General features: G+C 40.0%; 1 protein-coding gene across 3 annotated transcripts; it reads right to left on the reverse strand.

Annotated features, from left to right (window-relative positions):
- Positions 1-734: 734 nt before the first annotated feature.
- gabrd (gamma-aminobutyric acid type A receptor subunit delta) lies at positions 735-24,373 on the reverse strand. Of its 3 annotated transcripts, none has more exons than XM_063463129.1 (9): positions 23,938-24,373; positions 9,732-9,763; positions 7,622-7,689; positions 6,164-6,384; positions 5,656-5,738; positions 5,282-5,419; positions 4,707-4,862; positions 2,986-3,197; positions 735-1,808 (listed from the first exon to the last, which is right to left on the reverse strand). In XM_063463129.1, the coding sequence occupies exons 1-9, from the start codon at positions 24,003-24,005 to the stop codon at positions 1,482-1,484; spliced, it is 1,305 nt and encodes a 434-aa protein (XP_063319199.1). In that variant the 5' UTR covers positions 24,006-24,373; the 3' UTR covers positions 735-1,481. The 3 variants fall into 3 exon arrangements, with proteins under 3 accessions (XP_063319199.1, XP_063319198.1, XP_063319200.1); XM_063463128.1 differs by having other exon boundaries at positions 9,648-9,763; XM_063463130.1 differs by lacking the exon at positions 9,732-9,763 and having other exon boundaries at positions 23,938-24,372.
- Positions 24,374-24,934: the final 561 nt, after the last annotated feature.

The following is a 24,934-nucleotide window of genomic DNA, read 5'->3' on the forward strand; positions in this document are numbered from 1 at the left end:
TGTTAAGTGGCTTAAGAAACCCCAAAACTTTCCTCTGACATGGTCAGGTACAGGTGATTGAAAAAGCAGCCAATATCCAAAGAAAAACTTTGAAAGACCTTCAGAAAACTCTGGAGAACTGTTGCTTGAGACCACGTTAAAAAATTACTGGAAAGTCTGGCTCCTGGGAAGGAAAATATAAAGAAATGAAGTGTGGCTTGAGACTTTTGCACAGTACTGTAAATCCACATGGTTTGTACAATCTGTGGACACCACACTTTGTTACAACTGATTACAACATTCAGAGTTACTGGCTGATGTGTCCACCTTGAACCTTTCATCAAAGAAGCAAAGCAAACTGATAATTTAATCAAAGAAGCAGTTTCATTCTGATTCAAGAAGCTGAAATGCTCAAACTGGAGGTCACGTAATACACTGTATTTAATGTAGTGACTGAATAAGAAAACTAAAGAGCTGTGGTACCTTCTAATCCACGAGTCTCCTGAAATCAATTTCCCAGTTCAGACAAAGGACAGGCACGAGTAGGAAATTATTAATAGAGCACAGTATAATTGACAAGTTAATTATTCATAACCCCTTAAAAAATTTTTGATTTCGAACATCATGCATGTTCGGACCTACCAGATGGGATTTCAAGCAGCTTCGTCTTCTTTTGAACATACCTAACCAACATGGATTTAGCTTTCAAGAGATCATTTGGCGCCAGGAGAGAGAAACACAAACACACACACAGGTAGTGGAGGAAGTCCTTTAATGGCAAGGAAACAGGCAGAACTGGCAGAGGGAGATAAGACCCTCCAGTCGGTGTCCTAAACGTGAAAATAAACAGAAAAAAAAATGGGTGGGGGACTAAAGGAGAGAGAGAAAGAGAGAGGATAGCAGTGGCAGGAGGGGAGAGGGGGAAATGAGTTCTCAGCCATGCAGAATAGCAGTACACCTCATCTCGTTATCCTCTTGTCTGGGTGGTGTTTTTGCTTTGTGAGATAACAAGCGGTTCACTGATTGTGGCTCTGAGTTAGACTGGCTAAGTATGCTTATTTGTATTTGTTTAGAGGAGAGCTTGTGGTCAGTACAGCTGTTTTGGTGGGTGTGAGGTCTGGTGTCTCGTGTTAAGTCGGCTTATATAACAGGTCATGTGGAAGTGTTTGTTGTTAGTTAAACTGTATTAAATGTGTGCTGTATGTGAATCTTCCACAGGCAACATAGTCCTTCGCCTTTGCAGGACATTGTTTGTGTTTAAATATATTTTAATCCTCTTAAAACTTCTTAAACTTCTACGTACTTCCAGTAATTACCATATTTCCATATTCACAGGCCATTATACTTTATTTTGTCTTTCGTCTGACGAGTTCTCGCCTTTACTGAAGGCTGCAGTATATTTCTGCTGCACCAGTCTGCCAGCATTAAAGTGGCACAGCTCCAGCAGTTTCTTATATACAGCTCTGGATGGCAGCCATTCGCTCAGACCCGCTGCCTCCTCTTCACATGGTGTACGCCACCCAGTAGATCACATTCACCACGGCGAAAGTGAAAGGAAACACGGCCCTGGCATAGATGTCGATGGTATCTGCATCAATGGGCTTGCAGACACACTTGGAACAGCACTTCTTCTTCTCTTCCTCGCGCTCCTCCGGTTGCCTGGATCTTCTCCGCCTCGGCTCCGTCTCCTCCGTTCCACCCTCCCCGGGAATTTCGCTGCTGGAACGCTGGGCTCGACCGTGGCGGTTGGAAATGACCACGCCCTGATTCATGCCGGTGACCGACAGGGAAAACAGAACCATTGCCTGTTTGCCGTTCTTTACAATAGACTGTGGAGAGGAGGAGACAGAGAAGCATCTAAGCATTTACCTGACAGAGCTCTATTCTGGCAAATTTGGCAAAAGTGACAATTCAACCCCTTTGCATTCATGAGGTCTACTACTATAACTTATAACTACTTTATAAGCAAAAGCTTTTAAGTATTTGGTCCATCCTGGTACTTTATATTTTATAACGCTTCATGTTTTTAAATAAACACACAACTAACCCTGTTAGTGGTTAAGGTAAGGGTTAATTGTGTGGTATTAATGATTATCATCTCTTTTGGCAGTTTTGATTACACCGTACTCACTAGAGCATAAGCGATCAGACCAGTGTTGTCAGTTCATTTGCAAAACTATTGTTTCTGCATTTGTAATTAATGAAAATGAAAGTAAAGAAGAGGCACTTCAACCATTTTTTGAGTGTTGATGTTGCATAGTTTGTCCACCAGAGGGCACTCTGAGCAATTTCCATGTTTGTACACAAACAAACAGAGTTGAGCGGAGGGTAAACAAGTAAATAAATAACAAAATAAAACAAAGGTTTGAGAAATCTGTTTATGTTTTGTATGTTTGAAAGAAAATTACATCGGCCATTTTATGGTAATATTATATTTTAAAATACTTTGACATCTGCATCAGTATCAATGTAAAATACCCTATATCAGTCGTCCTCTAGTACTTACCAAGTAATTGCCGAGATTGCTGTATTCGGGTTAGTCATTGCAGTTTCACATCAACTCTTTTTTTGGCTCCTTTTTTTCACAATCACGCCACTGCAACATTTAATTTTAATCGCTTCACTGCTCTGACAGGTAATCTGGTACGTTTAATATTTCTGTACTCATAGTTTTATAGCAGGTGCGGCCACTGTTATTCTGAAGGTTTACCTCAGTTATGATGGACACCAGCAACTTAAGAAGCTGACAGTATGATGAGAATCACTATTGCTTCCTGTGGGGCGATCATCTATTTTCCCATTATGGTCTATAGAGATTCATGTCCTGCTGAAGGTCAGTGGGATGGATGCTTGTCAGCACCAAGGCCTGATGTCCGGCCTAGGTCTATGTTTAAGAGGTGCGCACAATTTAGTAGCAACACCCCCACCCTACCGCCCCGAAGCTCCATATTGAAAGGTCTGCTGACAGGTGTACATGATGGAAATGATCGAATGAATGATCCTCACCTCGGAGCTGAGCTTGCTGGCCTTGACCTTGGCTTTCTCTTTGAGTCGGTAGTCAGCGTTGTAGTGAGCAAAGGCGTACTCGATGAGGGCCGCAAACACAAACACGTAACAGATCCAGAAGTAGACATCTAACGCCTTGATGGCTGACGCTCGGGGCAAGGACGAGCGAGCGCTTACCATCAGCGTGGTCATGGTTAGAACGGTTGTAATCCCTGTGGACAAGAACAAAAACAAAGCAAAAATTTGACTTCTGTGGATGTGGGGCTCTTGATTAGTGTTCTCAGACTGTAGGTTGGTTGGTCCCCTACTGTAGTCTAGACAACAATATCTCAACAGTATAAACTGTCAGTTAGGTGGTTAATCTAAGGTTTCCTAAAGGAACACTATCACCTTTCTGTTAGTAGCTTTAAACAAAATGAGGAACAGGATTTTCAAAAATATTTGGTGTACATATTCATGTTTCTCTCAGAGTGAATGTTACTCGTGTCCCATCATCTGGTCCAAATCTTCCATTTAAACTTAAAAAGACAGCCTCATCAGGCTGTCTGATGAGGCTGTCTTTTCCTGCTTTAACTAAAATATTTGCAGCTCATCAGTGATTCTGTTGGCACATTCTGCAGAATTTTAGTCTTGAGAGGACATGAACATTTGAATTGTCTCACCCTCATGTGTCAAATTCAAGGCCGGGACCCCGATCCCCAAATTTTAATTTAGCCTGCATGCAAATTTAGCGTTTTGATATATCTTGGCCCACCAAGTTGTCTAGCTTTTGTCTGCATAGCATGTCCCCCAGTGTGTGCAGCCAAACAGAGGGGCACAACTTCATTGCACCTGCAAGTTAATAAGCTGCTTAACACTGACTGAAACAGACAGGACCATCGAGAGAGGTGGGAACTGAGAAGCTCTTTAGCTGTATCCATTTACCACAAGACTTTCTCACATACTACATCAAGAAATATATATCTTCTTCTTCTTTGAGTAAAATCTCAACATGAGCAAGCAGAGGGAGTGGTTGAGGCAGGTGGGCAATTTTCAGACGGGAAACTGCACAGTTCGATTGCGAAATTAAGGTTTACGTGCAGTCTGATTTCATAGCAGAAGGTAAGGCTGCACAGCATATGTAAAATACTTAATCAAAAATCCTTTTTAATTAACAAGATAATAATAATAATAAATAAATTTTATTTATAAAGCGCCTTTCAAGACACCCAAGGACGCTGTACAATAGGATAAAATACATAATAGAACAATGACACAATGAAGAACAATAAAACAAAAGCACAAGATAAAATTAACAAACAGTGGGTTCACAGTGAATATGCAGATTTGAACAGATGGGTTTTGAGTTGAGATTTAAACTGGGGGAGAGAACCAATGTTCTTATATCTGGGGGGTAGAGATAACATATTCAGGCCTGTGAGGACATCTGTGTGAGACCTGAAGAAATATGTGCAGGAACTGAATTAAAGATTTATTATTTTGCTTTAACATCAGCATGTATTGAGCTATGTTGTATCCTGTGATGGTCATCAATAGGCTGCTATGAGTTACTTGTAACCACAATGCGTTAATTTGAATGTAACCCCACACGCAGTAAGACTCTAAGAAAAGAAAACTGTCATTTATGTGGTTTAACCTTTCAGAGGACGAACGAGCACCAACCTTTACTGAAATAACCCCTTTCAAAATGTTCAAATATACTTGATCCAATTAATACTAACCTAAGGATACACGAGCAGGAACTGCTGATTGGCTGATCCAGAAGGACACCCAGGACATTGCAACCAGTAATATCGAAGGCATGTACGACTGGATGATGTAGACACCTCGATTACGTCTCAGCTGGAAGCGAAGACTGAGCCTCGGAAAGCGCCCCGCTGTGAAGCAGACAACAAGTCACTCTGTTTCAAATGCTCAACCAAACATGCTAATTATTTATCATAAAGAGGCCATTGTTCTTCACAGGCTCTGACGCTAGGCAGCATCTTTTGCCTCGCTTTTGCCCCTAGTGGCACAACTTCAAGATATAACACATTAAATGGTGTTGCAGCTGCATCTTCCCAGCAGCTACTGCTCTCATCTCCTAAATCTCCTGCCTGGCTCAGCAGCAAGTCTGCCTTGATGCATTTCGTCTATGAATAGAATACAACCACAGTGCCTCTGGTTGAAAAAAAGAAGTCATGCTTCAAGAAGTATGTGTAGAGTTCTCCAACACAAGAGGGAGCAAAGTCCAAAATCACCACATACCTGTAAAACATAATACAGGCACAAAACAAAAGAAAAGAATGATGCTCACCTGATTTGAAATTCATCATCTCAGTGTCAAAGCGATAGTCCGTGATGGTGAACTGGGAAAGCTCTAATTTGTCCAAACCGTGAATGTGTCTCTGACTCTCCGACCAGTGATACACAATGTCCTCTGAGGAGTAACCATCTAGAAAAACAACAACAACAAAAAAGACATTTACCCAGCTAGCCGACATAGATGTGCAGCGCGAGGTTCGCTGAACATTTAGCATTTTCATCCTGTCACAGACACTGTAACCTTTCACAAATGTCACCGTGCTCGCACAATAAAATGTTTCAGCAATAAACTGAAATAACATTTTTAACCCAAAAAGATGAATGTAGGAAGGAAGAAATGAACATTTAAGATTAATCACAACTCACAGCTTTCCAGATCCAGCATGCATTCCTGTTCGTCCATGGGATACTTGGTAAGGTCCATGTCACACGCCACTGTCGAAGTGATTCTAGGAACAAAACGGCTCGCTTAATCAAACCCTGACATAGATGCTATTACAGTTTCTTCAATTTGTCATTTTTCCAATAAAACTAATTTTCTTTTATCTTCTTTTTGCATGTTCCTCAATACACCTGCCATAATCCTTCATTATTTAACTCCTGGTATAAAAATCTGACTCTTTAACGAAAAGTCCATTTAGTTACTATGCATGCATTGCGTGCATTTTTCTTTTTTTTTTTCTTTTTTTGCTCAAAACAGCCTGCATCCAAACACAGCACTAATGAGAACTGTTATATTTAACCAAAACAGGGCAGTCTGATCAAAACAATGACGAAAGACAGTGAAAAATTCTGGTGTACTAAGATGAAACTGCAGAATTATCTTATAATTTTCTGTAGGCAAAAGAAAGAGAAGACAATGATCTGTTTATACCGGCTGCTATATAGAATCACTCCGTTGGGCTGCAGGCGGATCAGCTTGTTCTCTACGGTCACATCGTGAAACCAAGCAGATTTGGCGTTAACGATGAAGGTGTCGGGCAGCCACAGCTTGTCCACAAACCGACTGTCCAGTCCAAGAGTCTTGTTAGTGTGATTGTAGGACAGGCGGTCATCGTGCCAGCTCTGCCGCAGGAACACAGTCATGGTGTATTCCTGTCAGGAACACCACAGAACGTAAAACGGGAGACTGTTAGGAATATTAGGTTCAATTATATTTACTTTGTATTTTTAAAAAATATATTTAATTTTTTTCATTATTCTGGACGGTTTGGGGAATAACTTGTTTATATAGGAAAAATTGTTGGTGAGATTGTGTCAAAATATGAAATTATTTAGAAAAGAAAAGTAATTACTCAATAAGTATTTTTAGAGATTTTGGCCCTTCAATTAATGATGAATGCAACATTTAATTAAAGGGTCCAAACACATTTCTTTTCAGACATAACCCTAAAACTGATATCACCGTTAACATGCTATGCTGTTAATTATTGTTATAATCGCAAAATTTAAAAAGAGTAAGAACTCTTTTGTCACTATATTGTAGATTTGAATTAAATATTTTGTTCCTATTGCAAGAGATTTCAGCAAAATGTGACACTGAACGTCCTACCAAACAGAAATATAGAAAGAAAAGAAAACACAAAAGCCATCTTCAAACGCCTGGTGAGCCACACAAATGCAGATCTGACTGCAAATGCAGAAAAACACAACCAAAGAGTGAAATACCGCAATTAGCATCAAACAGCATAAACCACCAGAGAGGAGGCTGAAAAAGAAGCAAACAATGCTGGAGCACACATGCCGCACTGGCTGGTGACGTGAGTAACTACCGTGGTGCTTTTTTACTATTCTGCTTGCATAATTCAGATATTACTGCAGCAGTTCAGTGTCCGGTTGTGTTTTATGTGTCCTCACAGTATAAAAGCAATAAAGCACTTGGCTTTATTGTCTTACTTTGCAGCCTTTGCCTGAATACTGTGCACTTTGTGTTTGTGTTTTGGCCACCACACTTTGGACTTTATTTCAGATGTTAAGCAAAAAAAAACAAAACATATTGAATTGAAGCGTTTTAAGACTAAACTCCTTCTTTCATGATCGACATGGCACCGCTCACGCAAATGATATTTTGTTTTGAAATAAAATCAGAGTCACATGCAAAACATGAATTGCCCCATTAGATTTGATATTTCACTTTACAAAATCCATGAAAGTCTGAAATTATCCAACAACTCGCCCGATGTGTCACACATGTTCACACTGAATGCGTTTAAACCTTCGAGTGGGATATGTCAGGATTATGCAAATAGTAAATCTTTGATCGTTGCAACAGTTGTGAAGTGATGATAGAGAATCTCGGTGCAGAAAGAAGGAGAGAGTGTGTGTTCTTTACCATGTTGGCTTCAGAGATGTGGTCAATGCTGGCTACTTCTATAGCCATGGCCACGTTCACGGGCGGACCTGCAGAGGAAATGGTGAGAAAAAAAAGGGCAAACCTTTGCCCTCCCCATCTCAAACACCCACCCACGCCACTTCTCTGATTCCCATTCTGGTCCCTCCCATCCTAACTCCATAACCCATCTGTTTTTCTCCCATCCACCTTCCTCCCACGTCCCAAACACTCCTACGGTGCATAGAGATTAAGCATTATCCAGTTTAGCCATGCTAAGTGGCACATCACACAGTGGGCATTCATAAACAACGCTGGGCTTTCATGGACTTGCACAGAGAGAGCTTCTGCCAACATTCACACGCACACACACATACGCTGTAGCGTTCACTCAACAGTTTGCCATATGATTAGCATGGAGCGTGCAGCAGTCATCGAATGCTAGAGGGCAGAAACTACGGGGGGGGCTCAGTGATGCAGAACAGAAAGGCTATTTAAAATATATTAAACATTAAGGAATCATTTCCCATCATTCAACACCTCCTCATGCCATTTTGGGTAATTTATATTTTCCACACCAAATGCAAGTGAATGGGGAGAGGTTTTCAGTTGTATGCTTATTGTATGTTGATGTAAATGGGAGAGTTTAGAGGGTGATGTGATTCTATTCTCCAGCGCAGGTACAAAGATGACTATAACATTTGTTAAACAGCTATTTTACCAACTCTGGTTAGTAAATATAATAGAAAATATTTCGCTGCATATTAGAATGAAGCACAATGTGTAGCATTACCATAGAAACGTGGCATTGATTTTGTTTGCTACCACTCTAATTATGCAAATAGATTAAAATTCCAGAAAAATGTTTTACAGCATTATCAGTTCAGAAACTTTGCATTTGCAAATAGGCTTTGCACTCTGGAAACCTTGGCAGCACATATTGATGTTTACAGTGGGGAAAGTTGTTACTGTATATTAGTTTCTTGCATTATATAAAAAAAGACTCCACTTCCACTGCAGAACTAATCCTCCCTTACTGTTAAAATGATGTGCAAAACACGATGGACAATGAGAGAGATTGGAAACATTCAGACACTTTGGTTCATAATATGGTTTTCAACCTTCAAATCTGGTTTTGTGTAGTTATCAATTTTTCTAATATTCAGTGTTCAAGTGAGGCGATATCAAGATCCATAAATTTTATGTAAAGAAAAAAATACATTGTGCTTTTTTTATGAAACAATCTGTCTGTCACGTCTTTCTTTACATCTTGTGCATCACTATCCTTACAAATTATATTTAACTTGCAGAAACATTTTTCATATTTATCATATATTTAAGGCCCTGTTATTGCTCCGTATTAATAGCATGGGGTGGGATTTGAATGAAAGGAACTGCCCCGAAATAACAGACATGATTCCCCAGTGGTCACAACAGCCTTCCATTTAGCTTCCATTTTCAACACATTAAAATGTGACATAAATAGAAATGCAGTGACCACATGATGTTGCATTATGATTCTCTGCATCATGCACAGGGTGGTATGTGTGTGGCGATAGCGGCACTCTTGCCCCACATTTTCACCTTTCCTCAGCTGAGTTAAGCTGTGAGATTGAGAAATCTATTGCTGTGGTCATTGGATGTTTCACATTTGGCAGCCATTCTTAGCAAATTCTCCAGAGCAGCACACAATGTTTGTGCCACCGCTCCGCTCCAGCGTGTCCTTGAAGGGCAACACCCTTCATAATCCCTCCTGCAAAGCCTCTCCTTAATGAATGTTTTTTGTGTGTGTCCTTAACAAACTGTTCACCTGTCAGCATATGTATTTGTATGAGGTAAACAGAGCCTTGTTTTAATGTCGTACAGGAAAAGCCAAACCAAAGACGCCTCTCAGGATAATGGAATTGGAAGATGAAGTGCAATCCATGCTCCTGTACTTAGGACTTCGGTTGGGTGATGCTAAGGATGGCTGTAAATGTGAGGCGGTGAAATGTAACCCAACGCCACAAGCAGTAGATCTCATACTCACCTCCTATCCCAGGGCGAAAATTTCTGGCATAGCCCTTCATTAAATCATCCAGATTAGGTAACCAGGATATTTCAATGTCTGTACCTACATAGTCCCCAACGTCACTCAGCATGGCCCTAAAGAAAACAAACACAGCAGCCTTCAGTGGTTGTCCTGTCACATGTCCACAGGAAAAGCCTGGCAGAACTTCAGACAGAGTTAGTAGCATACGTAAAAGTACATCTCAAAATTTGACACAATAACCACTTTTTCAAACATATATAAGGTTCATTATTTAAATCGTTTATTTTTCCTATTACGAAGTTCCACAGGATTCTGTGCCAGGACCAAGTCTATTTGGATTACACATAATTCCCTTGGGCAGTATTATTAGAAGGCATAGTATACATTTTCATTGCTATGCAGATGATACCCAGGTTTGTCTATCCATGAAGCTAGATGACACACACCAATTAGCTAAACTGTGGAAATATCTTAAAGACATAAGAGCCTGGATTACTTCTAATTTCCTGTTTCTAAATTCAGATAAAAATTCAGTTATTGTACATGGTATCTAACCAGATACTCAATCTGAATTGCTTTACCTTGGCCTCCAGGAACACTGTGAGAAATTGTGGAGTCAATTTTGACCACGATACATCTTTCAATGCACATATTACACAAATATGCTATTTATCTGGATGATTGTAATTCATTATTATCGGTTTTTCCTAAAAACAAATCCCTGAAAAGCCTTCAGTTGATCCAAAATGTTGAAGCAAGAGTATCGAAAGGGACTAGAAATATCGAGCAAATTTCTTCCAAATTGGCTTCTCTTCATTGGCTGCCTGTTAAATCCATAATTAAATTTAAAATCCTTCTTCTCACTTACTAGGTCTTAAATAATCAGTCTCCATCTTTTCTTAAAGACCTCATGATACCATATCATCCCAAAAGAGCACTTCACTCTCAGACTGCGGACGTACTCGGATATTTCAAAGTAGAATGGGAGGCTTTGAGGCCCCTCTTCTGTAGAGCCAGCTCCCAGGTTGGATTCGGGAGAGACACACCATCTCTACTTTTAAGATTAGGCTTAATACTTTCCATCTTAAAAAAGTATATAGTTAGAGCTGGATCAGAAGACCCTGACCAACCCTTAGTTACGCTGCAATAGGCCTACGCTGCTGAGGGCTTCCCACGCGGCACAGAATGTTTCTTCCTTACTCACCTTTTTTCTTTCGCTATGTATTTATACACCACCTTGCAAATAATCATTATTTATTATTGATCTCTGACTATCTTCCAAAACGTGTTGTTAGCTGACCCTCACTAAGCCTGGTTCTTCCTGTTAAGAGGGAGTTTTTCCTTCCCACTGTCACTAAGTATTTGCTCTTAAGGCGTCATCTGATTGTTGGGGTTGGCTCTCTGTTATTTTAGGGTATTTACCTTAGAATATCAAACGCCTTGAGGCGACTGTTGTTATAAAATTAATTGAAGTGAATTTCATTTGATTAAAGTAATTTAGACTCAGGTCACACTTATATCAGTGTTGGTAACAGAGAACATTAGGGATCTTTGTGTCTAGTGAAGTGTACCCACACTTGACTATACTGTGAAAAAATCTCGAGCAACCTTTCATCTCTTTAAAGTTTGTTAGAAAAACGTAACATAGGTGCACTTAAAATGTACACGGAAATATAGTATATAAGGTAAAAACTGAATTTGTGCAATTCTAATGCTTGAAAGTTAATACTTGGTATGACCACTTTTATTCTTCAACACAGCCTTGGACAGGCTTTCTTATAATTTCTTTAGCCAGTATTCAGGAATAGTTCTCCAGGCTTCCTGAAGGGCGTTCTGAGCTCTTCTTTATATGTTGGCTGCCATTACCGTGGAAGTCTTTGTCAATCAGATCCTTTCCAGATGGTACTGGTGGTGGATCCCTAACACCACTGGTTGAAATGGAACCTTAGACCACAACACAGTTTCCACCATGTTAGGTTTTTGCTAGATTTTTTCCTGTTTCTTAAGAAAATGGATTTCAGATAGTGGTATTCTACTGTATATAGATTTTAGACGTGCAACTTCTTCTTTTATCCTTCACTTGTCTAGTTGTCTAGTAAATTTTTAACAACACACTGCACTCTATGCTGAAATATACCAGGTTTTCATGTAATAGCTCTTTGGGAATCAGCTTTTTAGTGCAAAAATACAACTTCATGCCTTTTGAACTGTGTTAGTTTATCAAAAAACTGGGAGCAAATTATATATTTTGCATAATCCTGACACGCTACTAGCAAGAAAATTGCCTCTTTGCTAAATTTTATGCTCGAATGATTCATAGGTGAGTTCTAAGTGGCTTAACAAACAATAAGAAAGTTCCTCTGAAAATGGTCAGGTCAAGAACTGGACTGAAAATGAGTCAGAAAGCAGACAGTGCAAAAAAAAAAAAAGGATTAAACACCTTCAGACTGAAGAAGAAGCCTGAAGAATTGTTGCTCAAGACCAGTTTAAAAAATGACTAGAAAGTCTGGCTCTTTGACAGCAAATTATAAAGAAGTGAGGCATGATTCAAGAATTCTGCACAGTATTGTAAATGTCTAATTGTATCTGTGATCTATTGCCACTGTGATCTTTGTGTTTCTTTGTGCATCTCTGTGTGTGCCTGTGATATGTGAGAGACTTTCCCCTGCCATTCATACAAAGGCTCCTTGAGGAGGAGCCCTCTCTTATGAATTGACGACAGTATAAAATGATGAAAGCCCCCCTGTTATGGCAAAACATAGATCAAATGTCACTCTCATAAACAATTATGCTGAGCAACTCATACAGAGCACGAGATTTATGTCCAGTCATAATCAGCAGTTCAGTTTTGTGTTTGTAAATGTCACTAGTTCCATCACAGCAGAAGTGACCAGGTTGTGCACATGAAGCTGAAATGTTCAGAATCTGTCAGATTAATGGAAGGAATTCATGTTAGCCGTTGACTGTCCTGTAATCGAGGCCGGCCAGTATACAATTTGTAGTACCAGTACCTACATGGGGTGATTTATAAGCCAATATTCCGATATATAGTCCAATATATTTTATTCTTTCAGACACACAAACCACAAAGAGTTTTCCCTAATATCACACTTGTAGTCATTTGTTTACTCGTTTACCTTCTGCCAGATTCTGCTCTGATCAGCTGGTTGTTGTTTTTCTGGTGTTTCAAACACCGTGTTGCCAAAAGGGAAGCTCCAGAGCATCCTTTGGTGGACAAACTGTGCAACGCTCCTAAAATGGTTGAAGGGTGTCTCTCTGAACTCTTGTTTACTTTTTCATTTTAATTTATCTCATCTTATCTTATTTAATTTAAGACTTTTGCAGCTGATCAAACACACACATCCGCACATATGCAATAAGACTAAGTGCAATGCTCTTTTTCTGACAAAGTTCTATTTTTACTTAGTCGTATATAGCATTTGTATATAGCATTTGTATTCTATTTTTATCCTATTGTATATATATTATTTTATTTTATTTTATTCTATTGTATATAGTATTTTATTTTATTCTAAATGCCTTACCTGCCCCCCTGGCTAAACCTTGCTAGACCCGCCCCTGCACAGTTACCAGCCGTCAGCTACGTAGAAAAGGATCCTGGTGTAAAATTCTAACAACAGCTTATCAAGCTTAAACGTGCTGCTGTTGTTGATCCGCTGGTTTCCTCTTCCTGGTGCAAAGTGGGCCAAAAATAAACAAGAGAGACGGGAGTCGCCACAGAAAAGCCGATCAGCTGACCGTTGATCAGCTTCATGATTGAAGTAGCAACAGGAGAGGGAGAGAGAAGAGGCAGTCGCTCCATATATCGGTTGTTAAGTTTAATGTGGGAATGCTTTACAAACATTCGGAGATGAACTTACACACTTGCTTTACTTCTCTCTGGGATACCTTTCTCTGAGATGAAATGCCGGCTTGGTAGCGAGGCTCCAAATGCTCAACCAGACCACCGACAGGTCTGGCACGTCACAGCCGCTCTATCACGTGATGCATACTCCTCTGACGTGCTAAGGTTATGAGCTGAGTTACGCCATGTCGCAAGTTTTGTGAGGTGCTTTTGTGATATTTAATGGATCGGATTACATTTTTTATTTCTCTCCGATATCCGATCCAGTAATTTAGGTCAGTATCGGACCAATACCGATACATAATATCGGATCGGTCCATCTCTACTTTTCAACTGTATAAAAGTGGAGGAAAAATATTTGATGTAACAAAAGGTCCCCAAAAAAGAGTAGCATGAGCTCAAATTGTTAATCGTTTGCTGATGTTTACACATTTACATGACATAGGGTAACAGGGTAATAGTCAAGCTCCAGCAGCTCCCCCCAGCTAAAAAGAGAAAAAGTTCTCTTTTTAGCTGTTAAATGCTACACCATGCCCGCCAGCTCCTAATCTACCGCTGTATGCCATTTTGGTGGGTTGGTGGATTACACAGACTAAAGCAAACAATACATTTGCATTCTAGAAAGGAAAACAAAGAGGAAAAAGAGAGAAGGAAAAGGCTAAGGGAGTTGAAAATGAAGACATCCATACCGGCTACACCTTTTACTTTTAATTTAGGGCTTTTATAAAAGACTTATGCTGCTTTAAATACAGTGTTTGTTTATGAAAATGAAGGAACCTTCACTTTAATTATCATTTTTAGTCCTATAACTTGCAAGCATGTGCTTTTGAAAAAGATGGAGCGCAAAAACATGACATTTATTAATAACATGTTTTCCAAAACTCTCTTGCATCCTTGAATTATTTATCGCTGATTTAGGAAATCACATTTTCTTAAGATTCAAACATTAAGAAAAAGCGTGTGCGTGCAATTATGTGGTCATTTATTTTCACCCAAAGCAACTCGTCCTTTGTTTGTTTGTTTTTTTTGTTTCCTCTTTGCATGAAAATGATTAAATTCTGAATGTCAAAGATGCTGAATGTCAGCGCAAAATTACATCTCTCAGGGGCGTCCTTTCAAAAAGTTTTTAAAAAAAAAAGTCTATGCTTGTTTCAGCGTTCAAAAGCCACGCTGATTAAAGCCTGGCTGACATATTTTTCCTCAGTCGTGTTTCCACAGCGTGCCTTTGTCCACAAGGAGTCTGACAGCAGATCCAAATCTAACAGCGTAGCCTCAGATTCCACACAGCGCATAATAAACAACATGCTGTGCCTCACTCCACAAACCTCCAAATCGCTGTATTTCACTGAAAATAGGCTCTCATTACACTGTGGACTTTTATTCTGAACAACATACCTTTGTGCATGCATTGTTTTGCATTCTCCTCAGTTCAAACTGCCCCCATGCACTGCCGCCTCTGTGTATGTGCCAGGAGTGGAATAACAGCAACATTTAAAGCTATTGTCTGTTTTAAGGATCCAGAATTCATTGAGTGCTGCCTGAGGGCAGAAAGGTAACACCGTGAGCAGCAACAGCAGGAGCCTCTGTGAAGGATTTCACAAACGTAGCACAGCTGAGATACCACCAGGTGGCAGTTTTGTATTCTGAAACACTCATACACAGATCCATACACATATATTTAGAGGGGAGTTTAAAAATGAGAAGTCCATGTTGAAAAGAGACATGGCTTGTTAGACATCACCATGAAAAAGACACATGGAGACGAATCAAATGTTAGAAGCAAAGCTATCGTGCAAAATTGAAGGTGCTGACTGTTTTTGCTACAAACAAATACGATTTTTCTGACATTCAAAGACATTCAAAGGCCAGCGGTGGTGGTATTGACAGGGAAATGGACCGCATGGGGGGTTCGTGGAAGGTGTGCAGATCGTTCGACAATGAAAAGCCGCGAGCTGACCTTTGAAATCAGGCTGACATTTGAAGAAAGTCGACGTGCCAGAGAGCACAGCATTATTCCACGCTGCCATACGGAAACTATTCACCAAAATGTAACGGCTGGTTAACTAAATATGAAATAAAATAAATAAATAAAAGTGCAATATTTCTGCCATGTCATTAACATTTTCTCGGTGGATCTATTTTGCAGAGGCAGATGTATTTTTAGTCTGGCAATCACTGTCATGACTAAAAAAATGGGAGCACTGAGTGAATTAATTAATCACTAAGTGACTCCTGGATTTCTGCGCTAATTGGGAGTTTCTAAATCTGGAAATAAAGAGCGTTTCTTTCAAGTCATTTGTTAACACACCAAGGTCAAACAGACCTCTGTCTGGAGAGGAGGAGAAAGCGGGTGGAAATGTATATCAGACAAATCCTATAGTAGAACTCTATTTATTGCAATTTAACACTCATTTTACAGTCGTTAACTGTTTCAGGATTTAAAGATTTAAGGCCCTGGTGCCTTTATTCTCTGCAGCCTCCACACAGCTGTGAATATTTAGTATGAAGGAGTTGTATGTAATGACTCTTTTCTGTCACGGTGTGGTTGTTGCACAGCATCTTTTTTTAAATTTTTCTCCCTCTTTATATGATGGGGGCTGCTCGTGTGCAGCGCTGCTTCGATTTACTCTAAAACACATGCGAAGAAATGTTAATCCAAGAGTCCAAAATCCCGACTAAAAGCTTTTATCGACTCAATTAATCTGGCTTTGCTGGCTTTCATATATACATATATAATTTTTCACATTTGCCACAGATTATTGCTTTTATTGCAAGCTGGTCTCATAACACCAAATGTTCTCCTTCTCTACAAACCTATCAGTTTGTTTAAGGACGGAAAAAAACAACTTCACTTCTTCTCCAAAGAAAAATAAAATGTATTCTGTTGAAAGACGCACCGGTCTGAACATTTGATTGCTTTCTCGGATTTACGAAACATTTGCGCCTCTTCATTTTCCCACCCCTCCATCCATGACAAGCAGTTGAGAGGGTGTGCATTCGCAGACGCTCCTAATCCTTCTATATTTCACTTTCATTAAACGTCTCTCTCAGGGCTCGGATCTGCCGTCTGTTTGTGAGCTAACATTAAACAGTTGGGGAGAGGAAAAACAAAGAGAAGCGGCTTCACTCAAATTTATGGTGTCTTTTTGTGAATGTAAAGCACAGCACACACCAACAACCCTAATCAGTATCATATAATCGCTTAAATCGATACCTGAACTACCTATCAGCGCCCTGATCTAACTGTTTCTATTAGTTCTGTGGTGAAATGAATCAAACGGGGATAAATCTTAAATAAAACATGAATAAATAGATAGTTAAATCACTGAACAGCTGCTTCACATTTATAGGTGTGGGTTTTTATGCGTGTTCACACTGCATTAGCAGTCATAATTAAGGGTCTGTGCTGCGCCGCCATGCGGCAAACAGATGTTTTACTGACCAGATTTGCACTCAAATAATGTTTGTCAGTCTTAATTGTATTCCAGAGTGCTCCATTTCCTTCTGCACATCCATTTTTTTAGTACGAGTATCAATAGATAATGTAGAATCTATTCAAAAGAAAAAGTCCCACATTTAAAAACAAACTTGGATTTGCTTTCTCTTTTTTTCTTGTTAAAAGTATTCAACATTCTCCTAACATTTGTGTTTTTAAACAATAAAGTTTCTAATGTCTAAGAATATATATTTTTATACTAATAATAATTTGTGTTAGCGAGTGTGGCTGTGTTAAATAGCTGCAGTAGTAATGGGTGGCATTGTGCACATGCACAAACATATAAATGAATCACTCCACAGTGCTTCGAGTGGCCAAAAGACTGGACGCACATGTTTATGTTTCGGTTAATAAAGTATGGGAATTTGCTTACCCAGCGACATTTAAGAGTTGAACCTTTGCTGAGTGATATAACTATGAATCGTGGTTTAGGCATTATGAGTGAATCTTGAAGGAGAACAAACTGACAACATTTTCAGAGAGCATTTGCTTATCACTGTGAGCATTTCGAAAGCTTAAAAATAATTCTATCATTAAAACTATTTCTTCATTATGACGGTAAAAAGTAACATTTTTCCCCATTAGGTAGAGTTGGGCTTGGTGGGGGCCGGATTGTTGTGATTACTGGGGGCTAAATTAGGGTTTGGCAGGTGGAGGAAACCCTGAGATCAGGTGTAGTTGTGCAGCACGGGGAAAAGAATTACGTAATTATAAGTCACAAAGCCTTCTTTCGGCAAGGCTGTGATTGGCTGACCTGTGCGGCTACGCCAGTGTCACTGCTTTTTGTGGAATTAGCCAACTGAAGCTCACAAGTTGTAAACAGTTGTTTCGTGAGCTATATGGCTTAGCCTGTGCTAAAGTGCCTGCTATGTTCATGCAACCTTTGAATAAAACAAAATAAAATTAGTATACTTGAAAAAAAACATAATTCAGCAACACGTCATCTATATATTTTGGTTCGTTCCTTTAACCCTCAATGATTAGGTAATGCATGGACAAATTACTGCTTTATCTTTCACTTTATCTCTTTCCTATATGATGGTCTAGAACTGAAGTTTATCCAAACTAAAAAACAGGGAAAGGAATAGAAAAAAAAAGAAAAAGATCATTTATGGTAGACTAAATTTATGTCTGAAACAAAAAAGATAAGTTGCTGTTTCTGGGAGGTATTTTGTGCAACATAGATTGGACTTGATCAGTTTAAAGCTTTGATCTTCACAATACTGAGAAGCAGCTCTGTTTGCCTAGTGCACGCTGAACTTTGACGCTCAGCCTCTTCATGCTCTACGATCAGTGTATACTTTTTTACAGTGGGTGGATGACCATCACCCTGTCACAACACAACTGACTGAGTCCTTTCATTCAATACATACCACCCAACTTCATGTACAACTAAATCTGTGAGTCTTGCACCCTTTCCATTTCTTCTTATTGATACCAAGACATGTCTCGCTCTCCTCCCTCTGCAGGAAGCTCAAAGGTCAGCTGCAAAACAGCTGGGAGGGATTCGATGTCTTGCTCACGGGCACTTCATATGTATGAACCCTGATACTCTAGTTACATAATGGTGTCTCTAAACACAGGGCTTCTGTCTCTGCCTCTGATAAAAATAAAATAAAAAAACTGTGATGGAGTCTGTGGGATGATCATGCTGTACAGCGCTGTTGTTAGAGAGGTCCTTATCTGAACGGAAAATGCTGCAGGACTCGCGTTCAGGTCAGTGAATATCCTGCGCTATTTTAAAGAGCCCGAAGACCCGGAACATCTCCAAACTTGGATAGTTTGTCACGGACTAGCTTTCGTCACACATCACGTTGCCGACACATCACACCTCCGCTGGATAAAATAAAGCAAATCATTTTGACATTTGCTTTGAATATAGTGATCATAGAAGGAACTGCAGGAAATGCACAGGAAATTCTGTTATGCACTGGTTTCCAAAGCACTCACATTACAGTTTGAGTGTAACCAGTGCAAAATACCCAACGCAGAACTGCTGTATCACAGCCTTGTCTATTCTCATGGCGATTAGATACTGCTGGTATTTATCATTAGGTTAATTTGATTGTGTTTAACATACTTATCAAAGTGACATGCAAACTGCAAAATAAATTCATGTGTAATTATCTAGAAATTAATGAAATCAGCAAAACTGTCCTAAACTGTTTCCTTTTCCCATTTACCTGTGATATGTCAACATAAATTGAGTAGGCGGCTTCTAGCTGAGGCGCTGAGGTGTGCCTGCATCACCCTGTAGCCAGCTCACAGTCAGGCTTCAGAGCCAGCTCATGCAGCCGGGGGAACATGATCAAAACACAGCGTTACTGGAAAATGTAGTCTCCGGATGGTGGGGGGGATTTATCCGCTGAGTCAGCCTCTCATGCGGATTAGTCAGGACAAGGGCTTCACCTGAGTGCAGGTTTAAGGACAAGTGTGACAAGCCAGAAAAGATGATAAAATGTGGAGTTTAAATCCTCCTGCATGAAGCAGGGGCAGCCACCTGCTCCTAAACTACACGTCCGCATGAAAACAAAGGTGGGGAGTGACCTCCTGTGCATGTCCTCCTGAAAAGGTAAATAATGACACTAAAATTCTCTTCGCTGGTTTGCTCTAAGCTAAACTGCTGGACTAGTAGTTAAAATACAATACGATTAGCTGCCTCGTGGGGCCAGGTCGACCTGCAGCAAGACCCCGAGAATAGGATGGACCCACATTCCTTACAATCTGTGCATTTTAGTCCATAAATGCCACAATTGGGCTCTTAAAGAGTGCTTTAGACTCAGCTTTGCTCTGTCAGTAATCCAACACTTTTCCCCAGGGGGTTAGTCAGCCTGCAGGTGAGTCTCTTGTTCTATTTGTGTTCAGTTTTTAATGCATTTCGTTTACAACAAAGGCCCTAATTAAAGGAGGCCTTATATACTTAATAGACTGGAGCTCAGGAGGTAGAACAGGTCATCTGCTAATCACAAAGTTGTTGGTTTGATCCCTGGCTGCTCCAGTCTGGATGCTAAAGTATCCTCAGGCAAGATACCAAACCCCAAGTTTCTCTCTGATGCGTTCAGAGTGTGAATGTTAGACAGAAAAGCATTCAGATATAGAAAAAAGTGCATGCGTATGAATGAGTGAACAATGTGTGTTGTATAAATCACTTTAAGTGCTTAAGTATAGTAGAAAAGCACTGCATGAAAACCAATCCATTTACCATTTGCTCATAACTTAAGAGTTTAATAAAATGGCTTTGTATTTACAACTCAAACTAATCCTTACATCAAATCCTTATCAACCATTTTAGCTCACTTCCGATTCTCTTTAAGATAACTTTTATACAATTGGTTGCCCCTCGTGAACAGTAGGTTTGAACAGCATGTCAGCGGGTCTTCTGTGCTCACAGCCAGCCACACCGTATTAAGGATATCCCTCTATGATGACATTAAACTCTGAGAAGTATAAAGCCTGAACTTTGAGTTCACAGAGATTATGTGTGCACCACTTCATTATTTAATATGAGAATCCACCACAATTACCAGTATAAATAAGAGAGGAGAAAATGCAATGCACAATAGGACTGCTTAAATCTCTTTTGGGCCTCATTTCTTTCAAAGATTAGCTTTGCTGGACTTAATCAGTATTTTTTTCTGCCCCGCACTCTTATTGTCACATTTCTTGGTCTTTGAGATATCGCTGTTGTAACGCACAATCGGTGAATCTCCTTTCAACCTCCAGTCAGCTGGTGATAACCACACACCGACATGCATGAAAGTATTATGTGTAATCTGGCTGTGCAGGCACCTGTGTCAGTATGTTCAGCTATCTTTAGTAGCACCTGCGTGTCACGGGAGTCTGTGCTGGTTAGAGTTTTGATTTATGTTCCTGTCTTTGTGACCAGATAGCAGCCTCGCTGTTGACTTATCTCCTGCAATCAGAGCTGAATGAAGTCTAATTATAATAACACTGCAGACTCGACACTTTATATAGCTGCTGCGTCACAATAAATTCTTACAACTGGTAAACCACTGGAAGTCAGGTTAATCATGTATATGGATTTTTTTTGTCAGTGTCAGTTCTGAAAAAATGACCTAGCTGACCTTTCAAGGTTTCGTTTCTTTTTAAAAACATGATCTTTGGCCCTTGTGATGGAAATCCACTGTGGACTGTGACAGCAGCATGAACACGGGTGGAATTAATGACTAGTCATACATATAACAGAGCCACCATTATTATATTAGTCACACCTTGGTGGTACAAAAAAGACTAAAACACATTAATCCTTTTTCATAGTGACAAAATCTAATGAAAAGGCTTAGCCTGTGTTTGGATCGACTAAACCAGTGTAGTGTGGTAAATTAACTCCCTGCCATCTTGTATGAATGTCAGTTCTGTACAGTTCCCTTAAAGTTTCCCACACTGGAAGAAAGCAATGCATCACCCACTATGACAGGTTCACTGCATTTTGCTAACAAGCCTGATACAAAAAAAAAAATCTGCAATTTGTAGCCATGAAAATTTAAACTGTCATGCAACACTTCCAGAAAATTATACAGTCAATAATTTGCAATATTCGTACACTGACACAGAGGTGAATTAGGTGGGGATTAGCGTTAGTCGCTTTCTTAACTCACTCTATATTCCAGGTGTCGTGCCAAAAAGTGACTCCTGATGTTTCAGTGTGGTTTTTATGTCTAATATATTTGCTTGTATTGGTAAATATCTGTAGGCAACATGATTAACAAAATGAGTTAAATATAAAATAAAGAAGGAAAGAAAGAAATGAGCTGTTTTGCTAGTATCTTTGTGACTGTGTGTTATTCCAGCACTTTTTGGTGCCTTAAAGTGCGCTTATAGAACTGAAGTGTTGTATTTCTTCCTATTTCTGCTGCCCTCTTTGCCAAATCTCTCCTGAAAACAACATTTTTAATATCAGTGACACTTTCACCTGCAGAAATAAAAGACACGTAAAAAAGACATGTCACGTTAGTAAAGTGCAGCTTCTACGTTGTGACAGCAATGTTCTTCCTGGCTTAAAGTGACTTGATATTATTAATGAGAGATATGTTTAAGATATGCGTGAGAGAGTACAGGCCAACAACGTATTTGCAATGGTTTAGATACTACCAGGCACCTTTTGTGAAATACCAGAAGACCTAAATCTTTAAAAACAAGTTGTACATTATAGTTTTACTTTTCTAAAACGACTGAGATCATCCCTGAAAAGATTAAGCATGATAGATTTTTAAAAGCATTTGCTGGGCAGTACTTTCAGGGATGGATTAACACATATCTGGCACTCTATTTAACAGTTACCACGTCAAGACAATTTTTATCTCAGGCTACTGATGACCAAAGGACGATGCTTTTCTCTACTACGCAGTAGTATGTTTTCTAGCCCACTCCTCTGTTCCAGACATTATACAGTCCATTTAGATGCAGATTGTACTCTGTAAAGTGAAGGGTAAGTGACACTTCAGCTGTAAAGAAAAAACTGTGAAATTCATGCAACACCAAAGGTGGCGAGGCGCAACTTAGCTAAGCAACTTTTGTGAAATGGATAAACGAGGAGCTAAAAAAAGAGAATCAGGGTGATTCTGTGCAGAGCAGGAGCGAGGAAAGAAAGCGGTGTGCAGGTTTCCTCTGCAAAATGTGTGTGTGTGTGTGCGCATCAGTGTGTGTGCGAGACAGAGAAAGAGAGAGAGAGAGAGATGACACATAATGAGGTGCAAGAAAAAGCCTACACTCTGCATTGTACTGAGAACAAAATAATAATAACAGCAGTGACTGGAGGCAGGAAAATCCAATTACAATTGCTATTACTCCCTCTACTGGTGAACAACCAAGAGGGACAATAGAGGTGATTTTCCCCAATTTCCCTCAAAGTTTAGGGAGCTTCACCCTTTGCCCTTTTCAGTGTGAAAGCACTTAGCAGCAAGTACTGAAACTGAAGCTCTGTAGTAGATGCTGCTTATCCCGCGAACTGAATGCCTATGAATGTAGGCCTCTGTCGAAAACGAAGCACTGTAAACTAGTTTAGACAGACCTGACCTGCTCCTGGGTGAGAAGGTAATTTATCCTCAGAGTCAGCACAATGACCCTGATAAATCTTTTCAAATGGCTGAAATCTGAACCGCTGCTGAATAGGACTGGATCACTCTTAAGAATTTTTTTTTTACCTTATAATACACAACCTGGAATAATCCTACTTCAGAGACGCATTCACTACTGAAGCTCCCAGCAGCACCTACACCTTTTTTTTTTTTTTTTAATTTAACCTCCCAAATTGAGCACCTTAGTGATATTCTATTTAAATGTACTGTGTTTACTACAGTATGAGGCCCGCATCATGGGATCATCTGATGTATTTGACCCCTTACGTGGCAGATAATGTCACCCCCTGGAGGTTCGTGACATTATCTGACACACGCGCGCGCACGCAAACGCTTCCACTCAGCTGGTATTCATCACCAGGGGAGGGGGGTAGAAAACAATCACCTCTTACTATGCATATGCATTATGTAAATGGTGTCATCAGGTTCATGCAAGCGGGGAAGAAAGCAGACTTCAGATTGTGGGTGTCTATAAGTAGTTTTATGTAAGCCTGTAGAAGTCCGTTTATCCACGAGTGAACGTGAACGTGAGTTTTGTTAGCGCTGAGTCGTGGGAGGAGGTTGCACAACAAGCAGGACTTCAACTGACGCGAGACTTTAAATCAATAAGAAGAGCAGTTTATTGCTCCTAAATAGATGAATATCGCAGTGCCTTACCTTGTTTTATCGTTCTAGTTTGTTGCTTTCTTATTATTATTAACACCGTTTATGATTTGACTTTAAATTTATGGCTAACTTCTTCCGGAATATTCATAGCGCTCTGCAGTGGGAAGCACATAAGACACCTGCAAGAAGTTTAAAAAAAAACAAAAGCACAGCTGATCTCACCTGGTGAAAATATCTCCTCCGACGAAGAGCAGAGCGAGACTCGAAAGCAGGAAAGTTGGGATCTCCATTCCACACGCTGCTAGATTAATATATGCGTAATGTTAAGAGAAAAGTTCCCCCGCAATAATTCGACGACAAAGCCCACAAGAGGATTTTTTGTTAGCTTTTTTTGTTTGTTTTTTAGTTATTATTATTTTAGTGCGCTCTCCTCCCGATCCAGCGCCGCGGAGAAGAAAGTAAAGTGTGGTGCTGAAGGTGAAGGTGATGGTGACCCCATGGTCGTGAGCTCCCCGATTCCTCCGCGTCCAGGAGCGCACAAGAGAAGAGCGCGCCTATGAAAAAGATGAAGACAAAACTCCGGGTCCGACCGAAACAAGGAGCCGATCCACCGCCTGACATCCACCAACAGCGCAGAAAGCGAGTGAGAGAGAAAAGGATGGAGAGAGGCAGAGGGAGAGAAAGAGAGGGAGGGTAGGAGAGAGGGAGGGAGACTCGCTAATCTGTCGATCCCTCCGTCGCTTGGCCTCTAAACGTCAGATTGAATCTGGACACAGAAGGCGGGGGTGGGTGGGGGGTGGCAGGAATGGCATCATAAGCATAGGACTTCAATATATTATGTAATGTTTGACACATTTGACTCATCTCCATTAGGTAATTAGTGGCTCACATAAAGTTGTGATTCTTTCTGTTAGAATAAGATAAAACTGGGAGGGGGGCTGCCCAAACTGTGCGCAGAGGTCCTTTCTTTGGTGGGCAGGGTCGCTAGTATTGGTACCGAGTCGATACTAGCGCGATAGGACCGATACTTTGTTTTTGTTTTTCCTTTCTCTGAGTTCAGTATGAAGCCCACTCAACTGTCTTAAATAAATTATTTATTCTTTTTTAAATTTAATTATTGTTTTTCTTGGAAATGAACCTCAAACATGCACTATGAAAAATGTCTGAAACTTTTTGTGTTGACTGTCACATCTATTTTAGCCTGTAGCACATAAGCTGA

The sequence above is a fragment of the Pelmatolapia mariae genome, linkage group LG20, assembly GCF_036321145.2.
Source record: "Pelmatolapia mariae isolate MD_Pm_ZW linkage group LG20, Pm_UMD_F_2, whole genome shotgun sequence".
In the NCBI taxonomy this organism is placed as follows: domain Eukaryota; kingdom Metazoa; phylum Chordata; class Actinopteri; order Cichliformes; family Cichlidae; genus Pelmatolapia; species Pelmatolapia mariae.